This window comes from Argiope bruennichi, chromosome 3 (genome assembly GCF_947563725.1).
Source record: "Argiope bruennichi chromosome 3, qqArgBrue1.1, whole genome shotgun sequence".
Classification (NCBI taxonomy): Eukaryota; Metazoa; Arthropoda; class Arachnida; order Araneae; family Araneidae; genus Argiope; species Argiope bruennichi.
In genome coordinates this window covers 107,384,033-107,408,017 of record NC_079153.1, presented here as the reverse complement: position 1 = coordinate 107,408,017, position 23,985 = coordinate 107,384,033, and the positions used below count along the sequence as shown (strand labels likewise).

At 26.0% G+C, this 23,985-nt stretch overlaps 3 protein-coding genes across 4 annotated transcripts; 1 reads left to right on the top strand and 2 right to left on the bottom strand.

Annotated features, from left to right (window-relative positions):
* Positions 1–685: 685 nt before the first annotated feature.
* LOC129963403 (F-box only protein 21-like) lies at positions 686–6,626 on the bottom strand. 2 transcript variants are annotated; one of them, XM_056077753.1, is made up of 6 exons: positions 6,323–6,626; positions 5,307–5,488; positions 4,032–4,150; positions 2,359–2,403; positions 2,154–2,264; positions 686–1,062 (listed from the first exon to the last, which is right to left on the bottom strand). In XM_056077753.1, exons 1-6 carry the CDS (start codon positions 6,442–6,444, stop codon positions 967–969), a joined length of 675 nt encoding a protein of 224 aa, XP_055933728.1. In that variant the 5' UTR covers positions 6,445–6,626; the 3' UTR covers positions 686–966. The 2 variants fall into 2 exon arrangements, with proteins under 2 accessions (XP_055933728.1, XP_055933729.1); XM_056077754.1 differs by lacking the exon at positions 6,323–6,626 and adding an exon at positions 5,747–5,871.
* A 578-nt stretch (positions 6,627–7,204) lies between these two features.
* LOC129963289 (cytochrome c oxidase copper chaperone-like) lies at positions 7,205–10,984 on the top strand. Its single transcript, XM_056077561.1, has 2 exons — positions 7,205–7,466; positions 10,785–10,984. Exons 1-2 carry the CDS (start codon positions 7,327–7,329, stop codon positions 10,867–10,869), a joined length of 225 nt encoding a protein of 74 aa, XP_055933536.1. The 5' UTR covers positions 7,205–7,326; the 3' UTR covers positions 10,870–10,984.
* Positions 10,985–13,364: 2,380 nt separating this feature from the next.
* LOC129963288 (ruvB-like 1) lies at positions 13,365–23,791 on the bottom strand. Its single transcript, XM_056077560.1, has 11 exons — positions 23,515–23,791; positions 21,746–21,832; positions 20,643–20,775; positions 19,922–20,005; positions 19,649–19,806; positions 17,828–17,872; positions 17,170–17,338; positions 15,696–15,894; positions 15,373–15,475; positions 14,142–14,233; positions 13,365–13,663 (listed from the first exon to the last, which is right to left on the bottom strand). The coding sequence occupies exons 1-11, from the start codon at positions 23,653–23,655 to the stop codon at positions 13,504–13,506; spliced, it is 1,371 nt and encodes a 456-aa protein (XP_055933535.1). The 5' UTR covers positions 23,656–23,791; the 3' UTR covers positions 13,365–13,503.
* Between the last annotated feature and the right edge of the window lie 194 nt (positions 23,792–23,985).

Here is a 23,985-nt window from a genome sequence, read left to right as displayed (position 1 = left end):
GCATTTATCTGAAATCAGTCTACTACGATACAAATCTGTATGCACTGTGTGTCAGTATTTATCATGTTAATATATATGCTGCCATAAAATAGTTAAAGAAAGTAATATGATTGTATTTGAGATTCATGCGGAATTTTTTTTAAAAAAATTGACAGATTTTAAATACAATATATAATTCTTTAATCACTTAAACTTTTATAAATTTAATATTAAGTTACTTCATGAAATTTTCAAGCAGTTCTTAAATTATGAATGTTCTATCTTTACTAATATCCAGAATGCATGGTTTATATTTCACAATTTTTTAATGAATATTTTTTGAAAGAGCACATTTTTATTAATAGTGTTATGAGTAAGAAAAATATTGCTCTTAAATTAAACTATTTAAATTTATACAGAATTCTAATGGACACGCTATATTTACATGCCACAACACAACTTCTTAGGTGGAAAGAGAACTTTTTTTTTTAGTAATAGTACATTATGTAATATACATGTATTTATTTATTGCTCATAAAAACAATTTTTTTATACATAAAAAGACTAAGAATTTAAAAAACTTAATAAATTTGAAAATATATTATAAAAAATATATTTTTAAGCTTTAATAAAATAAATAAATTTATGTTTTTTCTAAATTTTTATGAAAATTATGTATTTAATAATAAAACAAAAACACAATGAGTATACTATAATGGATAAATACAACATTTATTTACATTTTCTGGAATATCAATTTTCTTATTAAAAAAGCTTTCTAAGTGTTTGTATTGCATTAATCTAAACTCAAAAATAAATACAAATTAAATGAGAGAAATATTCTCATTTAGCAAAATCATTATTTTAGTTTCAAATGTTTTAAGTAGAAAATTTTTTAAAAATGAGTAGTGTTATTTTTTAAAAATATTAGAGTGAGTGTATAGAAACATTATCATCATAGTGTAGAAAAGATTATATTGTCTAGTTTCAGTCTTGAGGATATAAGGATTTCAGCCAAGGTCTAGGAATATACTGAGCACCATCAAAACTCTCAAAATGGTCATCCAAAAGAGGATGCATGATCTAAAAACAAACGAAAGATTTTTAAAAATTTTTGAAGTAATATAAACTGCTTTAATTTTAAATGTTAAAGAAATATGCTATTAAATGTATAAAAAAATTACTACTAGCTCTGCTTTATGATACTCTATTTTACTACTAAACTATTCTGTGATAAGCTGATTTTAATTACACAATGATCATAATTAAGGCACAAATGTTAAGAACTCAATTATAAAGAAAATATTGGACTTATTGTAACACCACTTAGTTTACATACTATTTAGACAATAGAAATTATCAATTTATTAAAAATTCCCATTTTTTTACCAATAGAATCAAAAATGGTTTTGTAGTTTGAATTCAGGCAGCATAATAGTCAGAAAAAGTATTAAAAAGGAACTCTTACATAATTAATTAACATTTAATGAATCTTCTGATATGAAATAATTCACTAACAGTTACATTTGTTTTATATTTTAGATCATTCATAATTTGACCAGTCACAATAGTTTTATCAATTATAAAAAAAATATTTGTATATGAATGTGATTAAGCAATTTTGGTTTCTTGATCTCAACCTTTATATTTTTTAATAGAGATGTAATTTAAAACAATTTATTTACTTAATAAATATTGATATTTGGTCAAGTTGACTAAATAATAATAACCAAGTCAAATAAAAGTATGTAATATATAAGTAGTATGCACACAAATAAATTGCATCTACAGAAAACTTTAATTATATCAAATGAAAAATACTTCAAGGAATATTTAAATTGTAAGTACTATACTTGTCTTGATATAGCATTATTAACCATGGTATAGAGCCAAAGACTCAAAAAAGATGCCATATAAGATGCCAACTAATAGAATTCAACTAAATGAATTTTAATATATGATACTGTGCAATGCAAGTGGCAATATATTATTTGAGATTAAATATCAATGAGATTAAAAATTTGATCTCACAATCATACTTTTATTAAGATATTGCTGCTTAGTGAATAATAGATCTGGTATACACTACAAATATATATATATATATATATATATATATATATATATATATGAATTTTAAGCATTTGAATTAATAGTAATAAATAAGAATTTACTTTTGTATTCTTTACGAGGTCAATGTTTACTTGTGGTACATATGTCAATTGAGGACTTAACCTGTCTCTTGTATCAACCAGGATAGAATAATTTGGCATATTTCGCCATTCCTGACAAAAGAAAAGCATCAACTGATGAATATTTGCAAACAAAAATAGCTATAAGATTCCAGTCAATGAAAAAAGAAAAGAAAAGAAGAATTACTTTGTTATTTTTTCCATGCATCTCATCTAACCATTCAGGAGGAGCCTGAAATTAAAAAAATTATGATTAAGCATGAAATAAAAATATGTGCAATGATTATTAATAAATTATTAATTTTATATCAGAAGTATTTAAAGCTTTAAAAATTTTCTGAAATGTTCTATAATACCTATTAGACCGAAAAAAAATTTGTTTCACATAAGAATCCTTGAGTTCAAAGTAATACTCTCATGCAAACTATGAACAGTATTCTGATTTGTTTAAAAAAATGTATAATTTTATATTTATTTAAATTAATTTTGAAGCTTCAACAATAAGTAATATATATATATATATATATATATATATATATATATATATAAAAGATACTCTGGAAATTAATAAAATTGATGATTAATTTTTCTAGAACTTAAAACCCACTCATTAGTGTCACAGATTCATGTCCCAATTTTCATTTGTGAAAATAGGTACAAATGACAACAGAGGTTCCTTGGATTAAAATAATTCAATTCAGAGGAAAAATTCAAAAATGTAAAGAAGCATGCTTTTATAATTCAAAAGCAACAGCAATAGAACAAACTATAATGATATAATAATACAAATATCAGATATTGTTGATTTCTGTAGACTTTGCTGTGCTTCTTAGCTCAACCAATTATGAAACTAATTTGAGAGCATTTGTTTAAGTCTTGTAGTCTAGCAAGGTAAGAGATGGAAATATCAAGAAATTTTCCCACATCTAAGAATCAAGCAATAATAGACTTCAATATCTTGCTTCTTCTCCAACAAGCATTTGAAGCTAAATTTAATCAGGAAATCAAAATCATCATAACATTATATTCACATTCAATTCTGATTCTGCGCATGTAAGTTAAAAGACAAACTTATAATATCACATTCTCTCCACTTTCTGCTCTTGAAACTCTGGAGTAATTGTAAATGAGATTTTGTTTCAAGACAAACTGAATACAGAAGATTTTTTTTCAGATATTTTTTGAGACTAACAAATATAGTACTAGTTTATAATCACAGGAATAATTCTTAATCATACTCTGACGAAGTACTTACTGCTCAGAGATTTGAAACAATATTCTGCTGCAATAATGCTTAAAATTTTTTTAAATAAATTAAAAATAATGCTTAAGAAATGAAAACAAAAGGTTTTAACATTTCTTAAACAACGCTTTCTTCATACTGTGCAATATATATGAATTAATTACTATTCTGTCACTTTAAATGTTAATTGTGCATTTTTTTTTTTTTTTTTTTTGATCTGCAAATTCCATAACATTAAAATAGTAAAAATTCATATTAAATTCTTATAAATGAAAGCACATCTTGACTTTCAACTTAATTTAAATAGAATCACTCATTTTTTGAATACTGAATTATTTAAAAAATACTAAGAAAGCCATCCATTCCATCAACAAAATTACTAATTCAAACAGCAAATAAACATATATGTGTTATTTTGGTCATTGAGAAAGTCAATACTAATATTTATCACAGAAATTTAACTTTGAAAGTCTGTTTGATCCTGTTATGTAAAAGGAAAACAAATTAAAACATATAATTTTATATCAATATGTGTGTATTTTGGGAACTCACTAAATATATAAAAACTAAAGCCTTTATTAACACATAATTGTTACAATATTCGAAATAAAAATCACCTTTGCAACTTCATCCCAGCCTACAATCACACCTCTGTACTTCCATTTTTTATGCATTACTACTTGGCCCACACGAAACATAACATTAGGAGGACGACTATTTCTAGGTTCAGGTGAAACTGAAAAAAAAGAAGAAAGAAAAAAAAAAAAAATAATAATAATAACAACACAGAATATTAACTGAAAGGATTTAATATTATCAATATTAAATCCTTCCATGAACATAGCTTTAATTCTATAATAGTTGTTTCTAAAATTAGTTGATATAAAAAAATTTAAAAATAAGCATAATCCATCTCAATCATAATAAATAAAAATTATTCAAACTTATTTTATCATTTCACAAAATTATCATCAATTATCTTTTGAAAAGAAATTATATCTTTCTTATATTTATAATATCTCTAAGCATATACATTAATTCTAAAATCTTTATGTTGCCAAAGAAGAGAAAGTTATGTATATACCTTATTCCTGTATAACATAAATATTGTAATTGCACAGCACAAGGTCACTACAAAGCTTGCTTTTTTTTTTTTTTTTCTTTTTCATTTACGGCTTAAATGATTATTTGCAACTACATACTGGTTCAATCTTATTACTTAAATAATTACAATTTTTAAAAATTGAATGAAACGGAAATGAAAATTAATTTAATACCAATACAAATTTTTAAAAAAATCCCTATTTTTTTAATGCATTTCCTGTGATAAAAACAACAACCATGGAATAAGTAATAATTGAAACATTAATGAAATAATTATATGTAGTTATATTTCATCATACAACTCTTTACTGTTTTTGCTTATTAAGTCAAAAAAAAATGATTTATACAGAATGTATTCAATGTGTAAACATTTATCCAGAGATTGCCCAGACAAACAAATTGAATTTCATAGTACCAAAACTATTGAATTGATTTTTTCAAAATAGTTTTTTAATAAAACATTTGCAGCTTATTATTAAACATTTGTAAAATACTTATAGTTTATAGCTAACTAAAAAAAAATCAATAATGGATTCTTTTTCAGTAAAAGTGGTATAAGAAGAATTATTTTTGTTAAACAAATAGCTTGTTATATCCACTCACTGACATCAATTCTAAAAAATGCAAGCATATAGTGAAATTTTTTTTTCAAAATTACAGTTTCCATTCAAAAAGAAAATATCGAAATTTACTTTTGTTCTTCTTTATCAAATATTGCATCGAACAATTAAAAATAAAATTTGAAAAAAAAAAGACCCTAAAATAAAATATTGTAATAAAATACTTACAACTAAAGTATCCATGCTTATGCTTGTAGCGCATAACTTCTATGGCAGGAGATTCACCTTCATCTGGATCACTTTCAGTCATGACTGTCGGAAACATGTGATCCATGCCCAGAAACGTGATCAGCCAACTTTTCCAGGAGTTCCATGAGATGTCTTGCAATTTTGTGAGGTGATTTAAAAATCTGAAGTAAGTATTTCATTCTGAGAAACCTTTTTATAAAGACATCATTTGGACAAAGATTTGCATTTAGGAATCAACTACAAAATATATTTTGAGAAACAAATATTTTCAAAAAAAAAAAAAAAATTATGAAGTCATATTTTTTAAACCAAATATTATGTAGTTGTACTAGTGCATTATTCAATCAAGTTTTATTTTTATATAGTATATTTTAATACTTTCAAGCACTTTATAAAAAAGTAAACCTGAAATTAATCACCTGACTCGTGCTGGCAAATTCTTTATTAGTAACAAGTCTTTTACAAGTTCTCATTTTTGATGACACATTATTATGTAAATTTTTTAAGTGGAATCATGTCTAATGTTACTTCTTTTCAATAAATCTACAAAAAAAAAAAAAAAAACCCTACTCCAATTATACTTTTATTGTTTTTATTACAATTATTTATTGCAATTATAATTTTATAAATGTTAAAAGTATATTTATTTTCATGAGCTAATCGAAGTTTCCAGATATTATTCAAGATAAAGATTAAAATAACTTTGTATATATTACAAAACAAGAAATTTCGCTTTATCCGATAATTTTTCAAGCGAAAATGATAGTTTGGAACGAAATGGAAAATAAATCCAATAACTTAAAATTAAAATAACAATTCGCACATTACATAATATCATAATATTTTATGGCAAGTTTCAATTAGTTTATTATAAAAAAAATTTTAAATTCAGCATATAATTTGTTTATAACAACAAATACAAAAATGCAATTATTGCTGCATAAGTTATAATGGTTTATACAATGATATCTAACAAAATTAAATTAAGAACTAACTTGTTTAAAGCATATGATCGGGCGGATTCTGAACTACCCCAATTTTGAACTATAAATAGTTGTATTGGTACACATGCAAGCAAAGTAATACCAATTAAAACATCCGAGTTAGTTAACGTCATTTAAACTTTAAATGGATTGAAACGTCCTAAGCATTACTTTACAAAGTTCTTAAAATTCTGGGGAACCTTTTATCTTTTAGATATTATAATATCCAAAAGTTATAAATTCTTTAATACGCTCGCGATTCCACTTTTGACAAACATACAAACACACGTCACTTTAAAGGGTTGTTTTGATATACAAATAGAGATGGATATAGATAAAACAAAACATTGATGAACATATTTGCATTTCATGTTGCGAAAGCTTACATTTGTTGCCGCTAGTCTAAAGAAGCAGGCTGCATGCCAAATAAATAAATCAATACATATACTAGTGACTTAGATCCCAATTCTAATAAAATGTTAAAATTTTATGCAAAAGCAAACAAAAATTATATTTCTGAAAGCCTATTCTTAAAGTGAAATAAAGAAATTATCAGAAAACAAATGTCAATGTAAAAATTTGGTTATATGTTTATTTTTTAAAACTCCCATCCAATAAATATCTCATGATACAGTTAAAGAACAAGCATGTACCTGCATAGTTATTTTCAATTATTTACTTATTTTCTTTTGGAATAGAGCCAGCAAATTTCCTTACAAGAATTTTTAATTTGTCCATTCGATCTCAGTAGAACGCTATCATTGGAGTGCTATAGTTCTCTGTTGTCTAGAACCGATGAACATGGTGAACGATTCAGTACTGGGATGACAGCCTTTGTAGCTAAAAATCCCTAAATCCCCCTCATTCAAACAAAATCAAACAAACGATTCAGTAGAATTCGAATATTACTCATCACTTGCATTTCGCGCCGCTTACGCGCATTGAAACAGACAGAATAAGGCAGTCCTTTTTGTTGCATCTTGCGACACCTAACGTCCCAATTTTATTTATGTGATATGTTTTTTCAAGATAATTTAATACTCTACTCTGTTATGGAGAACGAGCGTGAGAGAAGGATGCAAAAAGAAAGTGAAGAACCCAAAAAATTGAAACCTTGTTGTGCCTGCCCAGAAACTAGAAAAGTTCGTGATGCCTGGTAAGATTTGACATCAATTGTTTGTACCATTTTGTTTGATATTTTTAAAAATATTTGTTTTAAAATGATGCAATCGTTTAGAAAGTTTCTGCCATGCTTATGTAATGAAGCGGATAAATTTATCCCTATTTATTAACATGGTGTTTTGTACATTCATTTTTATCCTTTCAAAAATAAGTAATTAGTCTATTTTCTATTGTACCGGCGGTAATTGTTTTTTAGAGAATAAAAAGTATGAAAATACTAATGCATTTAATATCGTTTCTGTTTTTGTCTTTATTATGGAGATTGAAAAATGAAATCGAAGTTTAAGAACTAAAAATAATATATATATTTATATAACCTAAATCATAATCGTGATCAATTAAATCAAATGGGGACCAACATGAAAATCTTTTGCTGTTGGACTCTATGAAAGCCAATTTTAAGTCTTAAACGTGAATTTTAAAAACTTTACCTGTAATAATTTTTTTGTAATAATTGATATGAAAATCATTATCAAATCCGAGTAAAAACTGCACGGTATCAAAAGAGCACAAATTAAATTGATTTCTTATCTTAAAATTAATAAGGAATTTATGCATTTGTAATTATTTTCATGATTAAAAGTATTTATTGTTTGATGTTTTATACATTTACAAAAACTTAAAAATGTCTAGTATTCTGGTGTAGACGGTTGTAAAAAAAAAGTTGAAATGTTAGGATAAACAACTTTTTTTCTTTGTACTGATTTTAAAATAAAAATTTAAAAAGATAAACAGTCATTAAAATAAACATCCATATTCATGTAATTTTTTTTTCAATTTAATATAAAGTTTGACCTTGATTTGCCCTGTGTTTGCATTTTACATGCCTGTTTTACAATGTACTATAATATGTTAAAAATAAGTATCTATTTATTTAGTACTATGCATATTCTTCCAAAAAAAATCCCAGATGAATTTTGTCCCTCTAAAGATGCCTTGAGATATTTAAATTACTTACATGTTTCAAAAAGGAAATATTAAGTTCATCATGCTGTTATTATAGAAATATTATTTAAATTTTAATATTAGTCTTTGTAATTTTCTATTTCCTTTCTTCTGTTTGACAGTAATAGTTTTAGTGTGAGATCCTTGAAATAATATATGTTCATCAATAAACATGCAAAATATATTCACACATGCAACCCTCCCTTACCCTTCTCCAGATGATTTAATTTTTTATTTTGTTATTGGATTTTATTACTTAGTGAATTTTATTCACAAAATAGGAAAGACAGTTTTACTGTAGACATATTTATAATATCACTTCTTATAGAATACTTTTGTCAGAATGCTATCATGATTTTTCAGTAATTGTTATAAAAATATTGTTAATGAATTAATAAAATAAAAATACAGTTTCCTTAAAAAGAATATTTGTTACATGATTGATATAATATTTGATTTCTAAAAATATGAAAGATATGAGAAAGTTACACATCTTGAACAGCTGTATCATTTATGAAAATGAATATAACAGGTTTTCATGAAAAGCAGTAGACTTTATTATTAATACTTGTTTTTAAAATATAAGAAATAGATTCCATAACTGTCATGTTCAACTTGCCTAGATGATAAGGTCATGTAGGGTAGAAAGTATAAGATAGCATTAAAAAAAGCACATAGCTTAAAATATTTAAATTTTAAAGAAACAATAATTTTAACATAAACAGTTCATATTACTGTAATCTATAAAAAATCATATTTATTGATATACCTTATAGATATTATATTTTCATTTATATACTGGCTTTCCATTAGCATCTTTTTTTGCTCCATATATGATAGCGATGTAATAGAGTTCACAGTTATAATTATATTGCAGTATTTTTTGAATTTTGACGGATAGTTCACTGTGAAAGCTGACAGTTTTTCTTTTCAAGATATTGGTTTCTATTTTAGGAATATTACAGTAATTGAGTAGTGGTTGCTGTGTCATCATCAACTCATCCTTTATTAGTTGACCCTTAGTTATATAGCACTAAAATATCACTTTAAAGATAGATCAAATGTCAATATAAGGAGAAAAAAAATTTCAAAATTAGAAATATTAATATGTACTGCATGATAATCATGCATCTATATTTCTTTCTTTCCAAAGTACAATAATTTGAAGAGTTGACTGTTAGAACAGACTTGCATCTGCCCTTTTCTTAATAATAATTAATAATTATAATTAAAAATTTGAAGCCTTGGGGACAGATAATTAGTAAAATGAAAGGCTGTTTAAACTGCTGAATTTAGTCTGATTTTGGTCCTTAGACCATCAGCCTTGAAAAGATGCACATTAAGAATTTTTATATGTATATATTTGGTGCAAATGTGGGAGAGAAAGTTTATTCTCTGTTTTATTAATTTTCTTTTAAAAATTTTTAAATTTATTTGTTTTTAATAGCTTAAAGTATGGAGCCTGCATTCATTGACAAGATAATGAATTTTATTTTACACTCTGCCATTGATGGTACAATAATTAGCAATTATCCTTTGTAGTCTAGGATAGTTCTTTACAGAGTTTAGAAGTTGGCAAGTGTCTGGCGATCTCCAGTAATACCTTTTAATCATTTGAGATTCTATCCTCTAAATCGAGAATTCGATTGCTCTTTTAACATGCTATAATTATCTTTTTTTTCCGAATTTCTGTGAAGAATTTAACTTAAATAAAAACAAAATGTGTTTATACAGCAGGATTTCAGTGTAACTCATCTTTTACTTTACCAGTTCCTTTCTTTTCTCAAACAGTTTGTCTTATGAAGACTCAAGTTTCTTTGAGGCAGTTTTTGGTTTTTATATTCAATGCACATAATATAATGAGAAATGTTGCAAGGTTAATGTATATTACCAACTAATTTTTAAAAGAAGGATCCAAATAATCCATAGAAAGCCTGTAGAAAAGATATTATTTATCATTTCATTCTTTACTGATATGCAAATTGTATGAGTCATTATCATTTAATGCACATGTACTTAAGACAAATATTATCAACATACATTCTTTAAAGCCAGTGTAAAATTAAAAAGATTTTTAAATGCAGCATTTCTGGAATTTTTATTTAAGTAAAGAAACACAACATAAATATTTCAACATTTTGATGCCAATAAGTTGAAATTATTAATAAACTAATGCATGGATTTAATATTGGTATGTATTATAAATGGCAGCTTATGTTAAACATGAATAGTAAGTATGAAATGTAAATAATATGACTTGAAAACAATACTTTTTAATCGTACACTTATCTTAAACAATGAGTTTTAATGATTGAAAATATAGATTCAAACAGTTTCTCTCTTTCAGTATTGCCGAGAAAGGTGTTGAAGCTTGCTCTATAGAAGTAGAAGCACATAAAGAATGCATGAAGAAGATGGGCTTTAATGTGTGATAATTAAGAAGAAAGTAATTAAAAGAATTAATTTATTGTACAGTCATCTAATTTATTACACACTGTTGGAACATCCTGTACATTCATTTTAATTATTAAAAAATAATTTTTTGAAGTGATGTGCCATTTCCGTTATTTGTTTCTTAAAAAATTGTCATATAATAATATTTTTCTGTTAAACTTTTTGAGGACTTCGATATCAATTTGTTGCTCTACATGTGTTGTTAATCGCATTCTGTAGACACTGGATATATATAAATTTTTAATTGTGTTCTTCCCCTACAAATTTTCTTTTTATTCATATATAGCAACATGAAAATTTGAGTATTTTAAATATTTCTGTAGTATAGTATCAACACTAATTGTAATTATTTCAACCAATAGTTATGCAACAGACAGTAGATTTTTAAATGTCCAGTATTTAGATGTTTACTAAACAAATCCTTTAAGTTTACAAATTAGAGTACCTGTGTCATAATCTTCTGCATCAGAATTCAAGGAATTGCTTTAATACCTCCATGTATGCATTATACCATAGAAATGAATTAAAATCCGATTAAAAATTTATCCTGTTCTTTCTTGTTTAATCTTTAGGTTGATTTAAAAACTTTAATATCAAACAAAAGAAGTGCCTGTGATAGAAGATAAACAGTTTGTGTTCATCGTGTGGAAACAAAGCTACAGTTATAGAAAACTAAATTTGATTACTTAGTCCAAAAGACCATTTAATTCATTATTATTACCAAAACTGTATTCTAGCTTCCATTTTAATAATTTGCTTAAACAGTTATTTAATGATTGCTTAATACTTTCTTTAGCAGATGGTCCTTGAGTGGATTTTTTTAATTACTAGTTCAAAACTACTGAATTTTATAATCAATTTACAAATTGGTCAGTATAGGTTTCATTATAATAGGTCAGGATAAAATCGATTGCTTTAATCTAATTAGAAAATGTGAAATGGTTTGCTCAATGTAAATGAATGCATGAAGTGTGATTAAAAAGAATTGAATGATTTTCCCATTAGATGGATACAACACAAGATATTAACCCAGAGGTTATTAAAAAATTAGTATAAACTATGCCCGTTGATTAAAATACAAATTATATTTATCAGCTTGGTGTAAATGAATTCTCTTCTCAGTATTAATGAAGAAAGATAGTGACACTCACTATACAAATATCTTTATTTTCTGCATAACCCTAATTTTTTATAGATTGTGACAGTCAAGGTTGTGTGATATCCAAATTCAGATATATAAGTTTATGCCCTAGCAAATATAAGTTACCATGTGGAAATTGTAAGTGTTTACATAACACTTATTAGCCCAGTGTCCGATTTGTTTTAAAAGCAAGTTTAAAAAAAAAAAAAATTCTAATATACTATTTTGCTCATTTGCATGAGATTTTAAAATATGGATTAGATTTATAAAAAGGCATTTTGATTTTTTTTTTTTTTTTTTTTTTTGAGTATGTGAATAATAACCCTAGAATGTAAATTTTAAGTCATTTAAATCTTCCATTTAGGATTGTTTTGTTTCTTGGAGTGAAGGCATCCCTTGACTTCTGGATCTATAATCTAATCCGAATGCAGTACATATACTATCAATGCTACAAATTTAACAAATAATTTTCAAATTATTTTGAGTCATGACTCAACATTTACAGTAGAGGACATTGGCTGTAGTAGTTTTGATTTCATGTTTTCAGTCATTGCATCAGTGAAGGAAACAAAATGACTCTTTCTTTCCATTCTGTATACTTTGATATTATTTGGCATAAGTTGCTTATGTAATTTGTTGATTACATTACAATAACAAAATAAGGTAATGAATATTATAGAATGCTTTTATTTTTTCTTGCAAGAAAATATAAGGAATTTATAACTAGAAGAGATATACTGTAGCCTTAATATTTGTGAAATTTGTTTCACTCTGCAAAATCAAGAAAAAAGCTTCAGTTTATAACATTTGAAGAAAAATAATTCTGCAATTAACTTTCATTTTAAAATTGGCCAGGTTCCCTTAACTGTGACTTATTTATCCTTTTATAACTGAAAATGTTGTACTTTCAAATTTACATGTGAAAGTATGGTATTTAATGATCTATTCAATTAAAGTAAAACAATTATTATATAAAACATACTTCCTATTTAAATAAATATATCCATCCTTCAAAATGGACTGATCTTTGAGTGAAAGTCAAATGGAATCCATGCTTCCAATGAATGTATATAGTGAAGTTTCATTAGATAATTAGGTTAGAGTATATGTGATGAAGCAAAAATTTACAATAGTTCTGAAAGTAAATGCAAGTTCTTTAAAAGAGTACCAATAGGAAATATTTAATGATCTATACAATTAAACAGCAAATGGGGAAGTCAAAGATATAGAATGTGAAATTGAAGTTACCATTATGAAACTGCACTTCATGAAAAATACACTAAAGCTAATGCCATACCTTTTGTACACAGAAATATAAATTGCTTTGAAACGTAATCAAGATGGCAGCCAACAGAAAAATGTTGAATGCATTTTAATGGGAACTATAAGTCTTCACAATGAAACAATGAGTTTAGGTTAGTAGGACATGAATACGACATATCAATACAATGATGAAAAATAATTATTCAGTTCATTTCAAATATTTATCACTTTGTTCCAATAACAATTTTGCAGAAGACTTGGCATCACGGAACAATCCACAGATCTCTTCAATATCTTGCTTTTTAACTGAAGTACGACCACTCACTTTAGCAAGCAAACTTGCAGGACTCATCAGCTGCACAGCATACCTATATCAGTAAAAATAAAACATTTTAAATACAAAAAAAAATCAATAGGTCACTTTATGATGACAAAGTTTGAATGAATAATATAATGATTTTAGGAAAACAAAAACACGTTATCGTTCATAGTAGTCCAACAATCACTGTTGACAAGCATATAAATTGATACTGAATGAAACCTGAATTAAAGTGGCAACATTAAATTATTATACAATGGTTTCTTCTTTTTATTACAATGATGCATTTTGTATTATAAAGTTGCTGTACTGCACATTTAGCATGCTATTCAATTGCTATCATATTAGAGATGTCCATTTTGCATTTAAATGATTTCAGAACTGAAAAGATTGTTAAATATATATTAATCTATTTTAAAAATGAATTATGTTTTCAACTATTTATAGCATATAATGAAATGCAGACAATAATCTTTAACAAATAATTCAATAAAATTATTAACGATTCACATCATTTAATTAGTTACCTTAATGTTGTCTTCACTCCAATTTCTCCCAAGGCTAAAAGTGATTCTTCATCAATGTTTATTCCTTCAACAGTTGCACGAATTTTTAAAATCTAAATAAAAGTAGAATAAAGTATTAAAATAAATAAAAAGTCTTTAGGGGACTTTTATAACAGAACTTTATATTATCTGGTCTCTCAATACTAACCGATACTGAAGTCCAAGAATGATAACAATGCATACATATCAAAATAAATTGCATAAAATCATGTACACTGTACAGTTTAAATATATGTGGTTAAATTTTTTTCTTCCGGTTTTCTTATTTTCATGCCATATTCACTGGATTGAACTGCTCAACAATTTTTAATTTCTACACAATTTCTTTGCCAATCTCCAGGTTTTTTTTAATGGACTCCTAATTCCAAAGCAAAATTTTGGCATTACTCTAAGTAATGCCAATCACTTTAAAACACATTTCTCCTTCACAGTTAGTTAACTGCAATCATTTTTTTTCTGTTTATTTGTTTATTGCCATTTTGAAAATAATTTTTTAAAAAAACCCCAATTTACTATTGTAATTAAAAATGGTAGCAAACTGAGTCAATTGGGTATTGCTGAAATCCAATGTCTGTGCTTTACATGTCCGAGCTTGTGTTACACATGAATAATTGGGAAAATTGTAGCAGATGTGTGTGACAAAGTAAACTATTGTTCATTTTATTGTACTTTTTTTTTTTTTAACCAGGCAAAATAATATGGGCTGGATAGAAGCTAGTCTACTGTATTCTGAAATAATTTTTGGTACTTCTAATATCTTAAAATTAAAAAAAAGTTTCTTAACTTTAAGGGATTAAAAAACATTCCAAAAATGTAATACTGTATGTTTTGAATCCTTTAACTCATTGATTGCTGTGTTGCCCATATTTCGGTGACAGCACATGTTCTCATTCAGTGTAGAATTTGATGCAAGTACAGTATACCCATGTTAGTTTATATTCCTTGTTTTAACAAATTCACCATGTAAGTTGATTGCGATTAACACCTACTATCTCATTAGATATTCTCTTCTCAACTATATTTAAGATACAATAAAGAAGTAAGCATCTTACTAGATAGCGGCCCAAATCACAAGCATGAATTATGGCAGTGAAGTGTTAAAGTTCGTTAATCAGCTGGTAAAACACAATATATTTTAATACGAGTAATTCAAAAAATTAATTTGAAATAAAAAAACTATGCAATGAATTACTTGAATCATTTCAGCACTAGAATAAGGCAAAGTTCGGATTATCAAGAGACGATCCAACAAATCCACTGGGATTCCATGAGGGGAAACAATATCTTCAGCACCTCTGTAAAAGAATTAATACAATAGTTTTTTTTTATTTTTTTTCAATATATGTTTGGCTTGAATTTTGAAATTTGCTTATTTAATTTCAACTGGTTATCTTTTTTAAAAACGAAATTTAAGTGGAATTGATTAAATTTTGATGTTCATAAATTATAAATATATAATATATTTTAAAGACAATTAGTATGTAGTATTTTACTGACAATTATGAATATTAATACCTAATTGGGCATCTCCCTCTATTAGTTGCAAATATGACTATGGGTGCAATGGAAGACTCTAAGGCTCTATGTAAATAAGTGAAGCACTCAATATCCAGCATGTGAACTTCATCAATAAAAAGAACTCCAGGCACAAGCTCAGCTATTCCTTGATCTATATATTTGTTCACAACTTTGTTGATTTCTTTTCTGAGTTTGTCTGAAAAAACACAGTGACATCGTTAGAAAATAAATGAAAGAACCCACTTAAAGACACACACATATATATAGCTTAGGTCCAATGAATACATAAAACTTGAATCTCTCAAGCAATTAGCAAACGCTTTTATTCAGCATTTTCCTCAAAGTTGGAGGGGAATTAGAAGTTATGTATACTCGATTCAACATATTTCATTTCATTAATTGCTACTCTCACATTAAGTTTTAACTTTTTGCTTTGGAACAAAAGGTTAATCTTGCATTAATATCATTGCCAATCTAAATTGCTACTGCATTACATTTTGCTAATCTATTTTACTTATTTAATGATCCAATTGAGAATTTTGCCTTCCTGTGTTATTCTTTTATCAATTTATCTGTGATGATTAAATTTATTGATAATGAGAAAGAATAACCTTTTGGACAAGTGAATTGTTGGGCTGATCTTAGAATAACTTAAAAAGAGGGAACAAATATAGCCTATTCCTCACTCAAAAACAATTATAAAAGACTATGATCTGACATTTCTTCTTATTGATTAAGTCAGGGCAATAAATAAATTTTGGAACATCTTTTTTAAATATAGAAATTTTACATCAAAAGTTAGATTGTTACATGATTAGATTACAATTATCTTCCTCATAAGACTTTTTTTCATTACAGAAATAAATTTATCAATTCCCTGAAATTTATTGCAAAAATATAAAGCACAGAAATTTCTTAAATATAAGATTTGGTTAAAGCCATATGCGCCATCTAAAGCCACATCATGCGCCATAATCAAGAGTGTGATAAAATTGTTTTGGTTTTATCATTTTTTAATTTATTTGTATGCTGCTCACATATGAATGACACTGCATTTATGTATTTTATTATTTTATATCTGCAAAAACCAAACTTAAAAGGTATTTTCCTACATGTCCCAATATTAGGCACTCATATAAAATAAAATATAGTGTTACTCAGTACAATGTGACAGGACTATGAAGATGAAAATAACCACTGCACACATGTTCCAAGAAATTATAGTCATTGAAACAGTAATATCATAAATGCTTCTTGGGTAATATTAAAAAATTAATAACATGCCCTTAATTCTTCAATTCCTTTATTTATTTTACTAAAAGTGAGTCCATTCAACTAAAAAGATGTTATTAACATTGTTATTAGCATTGAAATTTGCTTTGACCATATAGAACATCAAAAAACTGACAAATAATCTAAGAAGGAGATATGTAGATATATAAATAAACAGTGTCACTAAAAAGAGATATACCAGTAATTTCTGTTTTCTTAGGCTTGATTAACATGCTCATGATTGAGAGAATGTCTTGACCACCTTGAGGCTTCGCATTAGCAACATCTAAATCATGAAGGGTGACATCCTGAACTATTTCTTTCTTTTTATGAACATCTCCTTTAGGTAAAGGAACATATTCTTCAGCCTGTAAAGAGAGAGACAATGAATCCTGATAAAATGCTAAATTTTTCTTACTTTTTAAAGAAAAATTGCTCTACAGTACATATGCTCCAGATATGATAATAGTAAGTCAAACAATCTGGCTTGTAGAGTACCAACAGACACAAATACGTCAATCTGTATTAGTAGTAGAGATTATCTTAGGGACACACAAAGTTTAACCCCATTTTACACAACAAGAATTAATTAACTAAATGACAACATACAATGAAATATTTTATTAAGATTTCATTTATCTCTAAAAATATAGAGGTTTTCTTAAATTAATTATTCATATCATTAATTCTTAAGAAAATATTAAATTGATACAAGAATTTTACAAAACAAGTAAGAGCAGGAAGGGTATATTATATACATATGTATAAGGAAAACAAGAATGTAGTTAGCTTACTTTAAATGATTAAACAAATTAATAACTTGAATAATAATAATGAATAAAAATTAATAAACTTACTTCTAGGTCAAATTCAGTAGCATAATTGTCACATCTGCCTTGTCTCTAAAATAAGATAAAAATTATCATATAAGAATATATGAAATAGTGTATACTAAAAACTAAAATTATTAAAATATCAAGAGAAAAAAATAATTGAGAGGAATACAATTTTTTCTCTTGCATTAAATTACTGTAGAGTAGTCATTTAATTGTAGTATTGTAATAATGTATTAGTATGGCAAATTAATCTTGCCACTTTTCTTGTATGGCTAACAAATCATAAAATTCCATCATCATTATTATGCATTCAAAATTTAAAATGGTATTTTATTTTTATTTTGATTAAATGTATTTCATCAAATTTGGTGGGCACTATGTTAATAGCATCAATACTGAAGATTGCATGCATAAATAAGATTAATTAATTATATATCAGTAAATTATGAAAAATTACATCTTCATATACAATATATATATATATATATATATATATATTTAAAGTATGCAATAATATTTTTACATCATCATTTAAAATTATACTTGAGCAATAACATTAGAGCATACCAAATGATTAGCTTTCTTTAAAGTAGTAAAATTAATTTACAAAACTAGCCCAATTACTGAGGTTATATTTTACAATATCTCCAAATATGAAGAGAAAGGCAGCAAACGAACATTGCCAATATATCTAGGGGTAATAAGCATTGATATTGGAACAAAAATTATCTATATTAGTGCAATCACTAAGTAGATAAGTCTTTTGAGGTCCTCTCCTCACAAGACTTACAGTATAGTAGTTTTTCTATACATCTGGAAAATGAAGGTCTTAGACTGAGTTCTCATATAATCTACACCAAGAGATAAATACTCTTCTATTAAGCAGAAGATGATATTCTCTTATCTATTATTGTTCACATTCACCTCATGTTAAGAGAGGATGTTATCTAATATTATAATTTTATGTTTTAATAATTAATTAAAACATAAAATTAGTTAATTTAATTAGTATTAAACAAACCATAATTTGATATATTGCTTGAGTCTCACAATAAACTGTTTTAAAAACTACAGTCCACTTCATTATTGAACTAAAGACAGCAATCTACCATACCTAGAGGTCACGAGCTTTCATATGAAACAAAGTTTTGAAATCAGTCCAATGGCTGGAATTAGCAAATTCAGTAATGGGTTTTCTGCTTGATAAAATATAATTAAATACTGTTTTTTCCATTTCTCTGAAAAACAGAGTGATGAAAGGTAGGCAACTCTTCATGAAATATCTGAATGTCATATGAAATATAATTTCATGCACAACAAAAATTGGTGAAATCATTCAGTAGTTTGGACAAGCAACTAATTCAAGGCTTTTTTTTATATTACTTTAATAACTAATATTATTTGCAACCAAATTGTCTAGTTTCATTCTTTTTCCCTTTTGTCCTTCTCTCTCTTTTTTTTAAGCATCTTCATTTTCAATTATTTCACTTTTAAATGCCTATAGTTCCCAAACAGTACATTGTCAAGGGAGGAGACATGTGAAATCCCTATAACTTAAATTTTAAAAATTTTTTATTTTAGTAGCCTTAATTTGTTTTGCTGCTTTTGAATTCAACAACACTCGTCATATCAAGGGTATGTGTATGATTCTGCATTATGTGGGTATTGCTTATACTAGTATATTATATATGATTTTCAATATATAAATAATTCATTATAAAGATTGCACAATAGTATATTTCTTACCCAATTTCTATTTTTAAATTACGTTTTCAACATTTGATTAAATTTTTGAAATAGGCTATTTTATGTATTATAAAGAGACAAAGATATTCGACATACCTTAACAGCACCACTGTTAGCTTCTATATAAATTACATCACCTATGGTAACCTTTTCTTTTTGAATACTTTCAAAAATAGTAGGATCTAATTTTAGTTTCTTTAAACCTTTGGCTGTCTTTAGTCCAACTGCTACATGGGTTGTTGTCTTACCATAACCTGCAGCAACAAATGAAATTGACACGCATCAATTAATGTGCATATAAAAACAGGTAAATTAAAAAGAAATGCATTATTTACAATATTGATTGAAAAATTTAGGTAACAGAATTACCTCCCATGGGATTTTCACTTTCTACAGGTGTGATTTCTGTCACTTCACCTTCATAGATTTCCTTTACTTCCTTGATTCTTAGACCTTATACAAAAGATATTAATAATATAAATATTATGTTAAATATAAACTATAATAGAAGAATTTATAAATCAAAATTGCCATTTTTTATATGTGCACAATTTACTAAAATGATTTTAAAATTACAACATAATTACTTCTCACTTTAATAAACTGGAATTCATTAAAATAATGCTTTGGAGCATTTTTTTTCTCAGTATTTTAATATACACCTGTAAGGAGCTTTTTATTCATACATGTAAATTAAATACCTTAATTTTGTTATATTGTAAAATTTCCAAGAATAATAGGTAATTTTAAATATATTTATTAAATAATGCAAAGTCTCTAATTAGTCATTAAAATCAAGAAATAACCATGCAGTAATCTTACATCATGAAATATGTAATCGCAGTATAAAACTTCAATGCTAACTGATACTGAAAAGCTTACTTCAATGCCTTTCAAGCTAATATAAAAATGACAAATTATGCAACTACTTATATTTTATCACAATTGTGATTAGACTAAAGGAAAAGTATTCTAATGAAATCGGCAATACTATAACCATAAGTACAATTAATGAATATGCATTTAGCATGAACATACAAATATACATAATTTAATAATTAATACAAAGCATTAATAAATAAGAATTTACCAATAGCTCGTCTAAAATTTTCCATCAAAACTTCAGTCTTCTTGATTTCAGAAGAATAAACTTCACTTCCAACCATTGGACAAAATGGAACTTTGTTGCCCAATTCTTGTGCAATAGCAAGAGCAATTGCAGTCTGCATGGAAAAAAAAACAACCTTAGCTTTCAATATTGTTTATAATACAGCTCAGTTAGGCCACAGAAATTTGAGAAAGAGAAAGTAACAAAAAGTAAAAAAGTTAAGTAATGGATTTTCAATATAATCTTTATAATTTTGATTTTTTATAAAAGTAAGCATAACATGCAAAATTATATAAATCTCATTAACATAAACACCTTCCACACTAAAAACATGCAAGATCAGATATATTTTGATCATAAAACAAACACTAATCTATTATTCTTGATATGTTGCTTCCTAGGTTCCCAGACTTTATCAATATGCATCTCTTAATATTAATATACTTTGTGAAAAGTTATTTTTTACAATGATTTATGCCATGCATGGCTTTTAAGAATTAGCAATAATCTATAGTTATAAATGGATTATAATAACTACTTATTTGAAATGCATAGCAAGCAACATTATCTACAATATTTAGCTTAAACATTAAATCTATTCTTCATTCTTTCTACAACGAATTCAAAGCAATAAATAGAACATAACTTCAATTATACTAGAAACAACGCGAATTAAAAAATGCCATATTTATTCATCATGTTTCAAACATATAAAATATCAAATGTCATCATTGTCAAGATATGTTCCAGAGCAGAATAAGTAAAGAGGAAAATATGTCTACAGAAATTTTTATAATCCAGGTCAAGATATTTAAACTTCATCAATAAAAATATTTTTTTTAAATATCCAGTCTTAAATAATATCAAATTTTACCTTCTATTTAAAATTTGGAGTTTTAAAATATGAATTTATTCAGAAAGTAGTATTTGTGATAAAATATGCATAAAATGTAGTAGTGTTTCTGATAAAATATCGTTATATATGAGATAAAAATTTACATGATAAAATATTGTTATATATGTATAAAAAAAGGACTTAAAATGTTGCCAATACAGTAAAAAAATGTTACATGAAAGAAAAATACCTTTCCAGTTCCAGGTGGCCCTGCCATTAAAAGAGCTCTTCCTGCCATTCTTTTGGAATTGATTAAATCAACAATAATTCCACCAGCCTATGAAAAGACAATATTTCAAATTAAATTTATATCCATGTTTGTAAGAAAATAAAACTTTTATGAAAGAATAGGTAAAATATATACTCATAGCATAATAAAATTAGGTACATTTCATTTGTTAAAAATATTCAAAAGTGAATACTGATCATAAAATTTTATTTGTAAAAATCTGAAACATGTCTACCATTGTCATTCATTAATAATAATAATAAAAAAAAAAAAACTGTTTTTAGAAGAAGTTTGTTTAAATTTTTTTCTTAATGTGTAATTAGATTTTACAGCAAAAAAAAAAAAAAAAAATGCTGCATCTTGCATTAGTATAAACTGATTTAGTTAGTTCTAAAAACTAATATACAATGCTTCAACATGGATATTTATAATGTAGATAATATATTTAAAGAATGAATTGCAGATAATCAAACTGCATGGTCTCTTATCTCAATTAATTTGCATTAGGAAGAGCTTAAGTGTTGTTTTTTTTAAATACTAAAAGAAAGGGGGATTTATATACTATTCAATCAAACAGTTTAAAATATATCTTAAGAATTATTGCTTAAACTTGCTGCAAATGCCTTTAACTTGAGCTTTAAATGCTTTATGTAGTAGTAGCCAGAGGATGTGAATCAATGCAATAAAGTTATGTTACAATTAATGTAAATTATATGCATCAATTAAACAGAAATGGTACTTGGCAACCAAAAAGTACCAAGAAAAAAATTGCATCAATTTGGTGATTTCAATCGTCAAACTATATAGCATGCAATTCACATGCTCAAAATTTTTCCTTATAAATAATAATGCACTTGAGTATATTTTTATAATTTGGTGAAATTTTTTCTTGCCAACTTGGTAGCCATTAAAATCAAATCACCACAGAAATTTTGTCCATTCTAAAATTTATGAATATTTTATTATATACTTATTTTCTGGTAACATCATCAAACATAATAAAGAAAAATAAAACATTTTTTTCCCTCCTTATATTTGTATATAGCAAAGAAGAAAAATATTTTATAGAAGTATATAATTTTCAGAAAATTATTTCAAATTACATTTGTATTTCTTCCTTTAGGCTGGAGATTATTCAAGCTGATAGTGGAACAACAATATTCTAGACATGAGATAAATATTCTGTCCAATAACCACTTTTAAACTTTTTTATAGTCATAGCAAATCATTAATACAAATTAAATTAGAAAAATAATTAAATACAAATAAACTACTTTCTAATCTCATATATATATATATATTCTCGGAATTTCAAATATCTTGTGTATATGAAAATGTTTTATTATACTTCACGGAACGACTATTAAACAAAAATAAGAATCACTGGAAACTGAATCAATAAATCAATATATAGGTCAGTTCCTTAGGTAAAGGGTGGTGGGATATATTACAATAAAAAGTAATTTATATAAAAAAAACTTAGAATTCCAGTAATTTACAATCAAATTTGACGATTCAATAAAGACATTTTTATGATAAAATAATATACTTTTTCAATTATACATTACAAATTTTAGCTTGCACTCTCTACTAATCAAATTTAAATATTTATGCATTCTTTTTCGCTAATACGAAAAAAAAAACATAAACTTATCAAAATTAATAAAAATAAAGTATATAAATTCAACTCAAGAACATTTTTATTTATAAAATTGTTTAATTGTAACTACCTCACGTGCTGCTTTCTGACCAACAAGACCGGCAGCAATATCAATCGCAAACCCATTGTCATCAAGACCCAATCCTTTAACATGACTGTGTGCAGCAACGCGCTGGGCTTTGGTAGTACTTCTTACTTCTTCTATTTTCATTTTGATGAAAAACTTCTTAGAATAAAAATTTAAAAGTTAATGAATACACAGAACAACAATGTTTTCAAACATCATCCATAAATCCGCCATGTGCTGCGCAGCATACGAAAAATGGAATCAATGTAAGTTGAAGTTGGTGCACATACTGTTTGAGAAATAAGGTTTTACCAGTAATCCTGTCGACAAACAAAAGTAGGAAAAACTTAAGTAAACGGAAAAAATTTGTAGAATATGAATGAGAAAGAATATTCAGGTGGACTTTCAGATAAACCTTAAAATGACGCAAACATAGTTTTATTGAGGCAGATCCTTTCTTTGTTCTGTAGAGCA

Coding starts and splice junctions, on each gene's coding strand:
- LOC129963288 (XM_056077560.1), bottom strand. CDS start 23,655: ATGAAAATAGAAGAAGTAAGAAGTACTACCAAAGCCCAGCGCGTTGCT. Junction 19,807..19,921: donor AAGTGAAAATCCCATGGGAG/GTAATTCTGTTA, acceptor TTGTTGCTGCAG/GTTATGGTAAGACAACAACC. Junction 15,895..17,169: donor TAAGAAAACAGAAATTACTG/GTATATCTCTTT, acceptor GTGTTTTTTCAG/ACAAACTCAGAAAAGAAATC.
- LOC129963403 (XM_056077753.1), bottom strand. CDS start 6,444: ATGACGTTAACTAACTCGGATGTTTTAATTGGTATTACTTTGCTTGCA. Junction 4,151..5,306: donor TAAGCATGGATACTTTAGTT/GTAAGTATTTTA, acceptor CTTTTTTTTCAG/TTTCACCTGAACCTAGAAAT. Junction 2,404..4,031: donor GCTGGGATGAAGTTGCAAAG/GTGATTTTTATT, acceptor TTTTAATTTCAG/GCTCCTCCTGAATGGTTAGA.
- LOC129963289 (XM_056077561.1), top strand. CDS start 7,327: ATGTTTTTTCAAGATAATTTAATACTCTACTCTGTTATGGAGAACGAG. Junction 7,467..10,784: donor AGAAAAGTTCGTGATGCCTG/GTAAGATTTGAC, acceptor TCTCTCTTTCAG/TATTGCCGAGAAAGGTGTTG.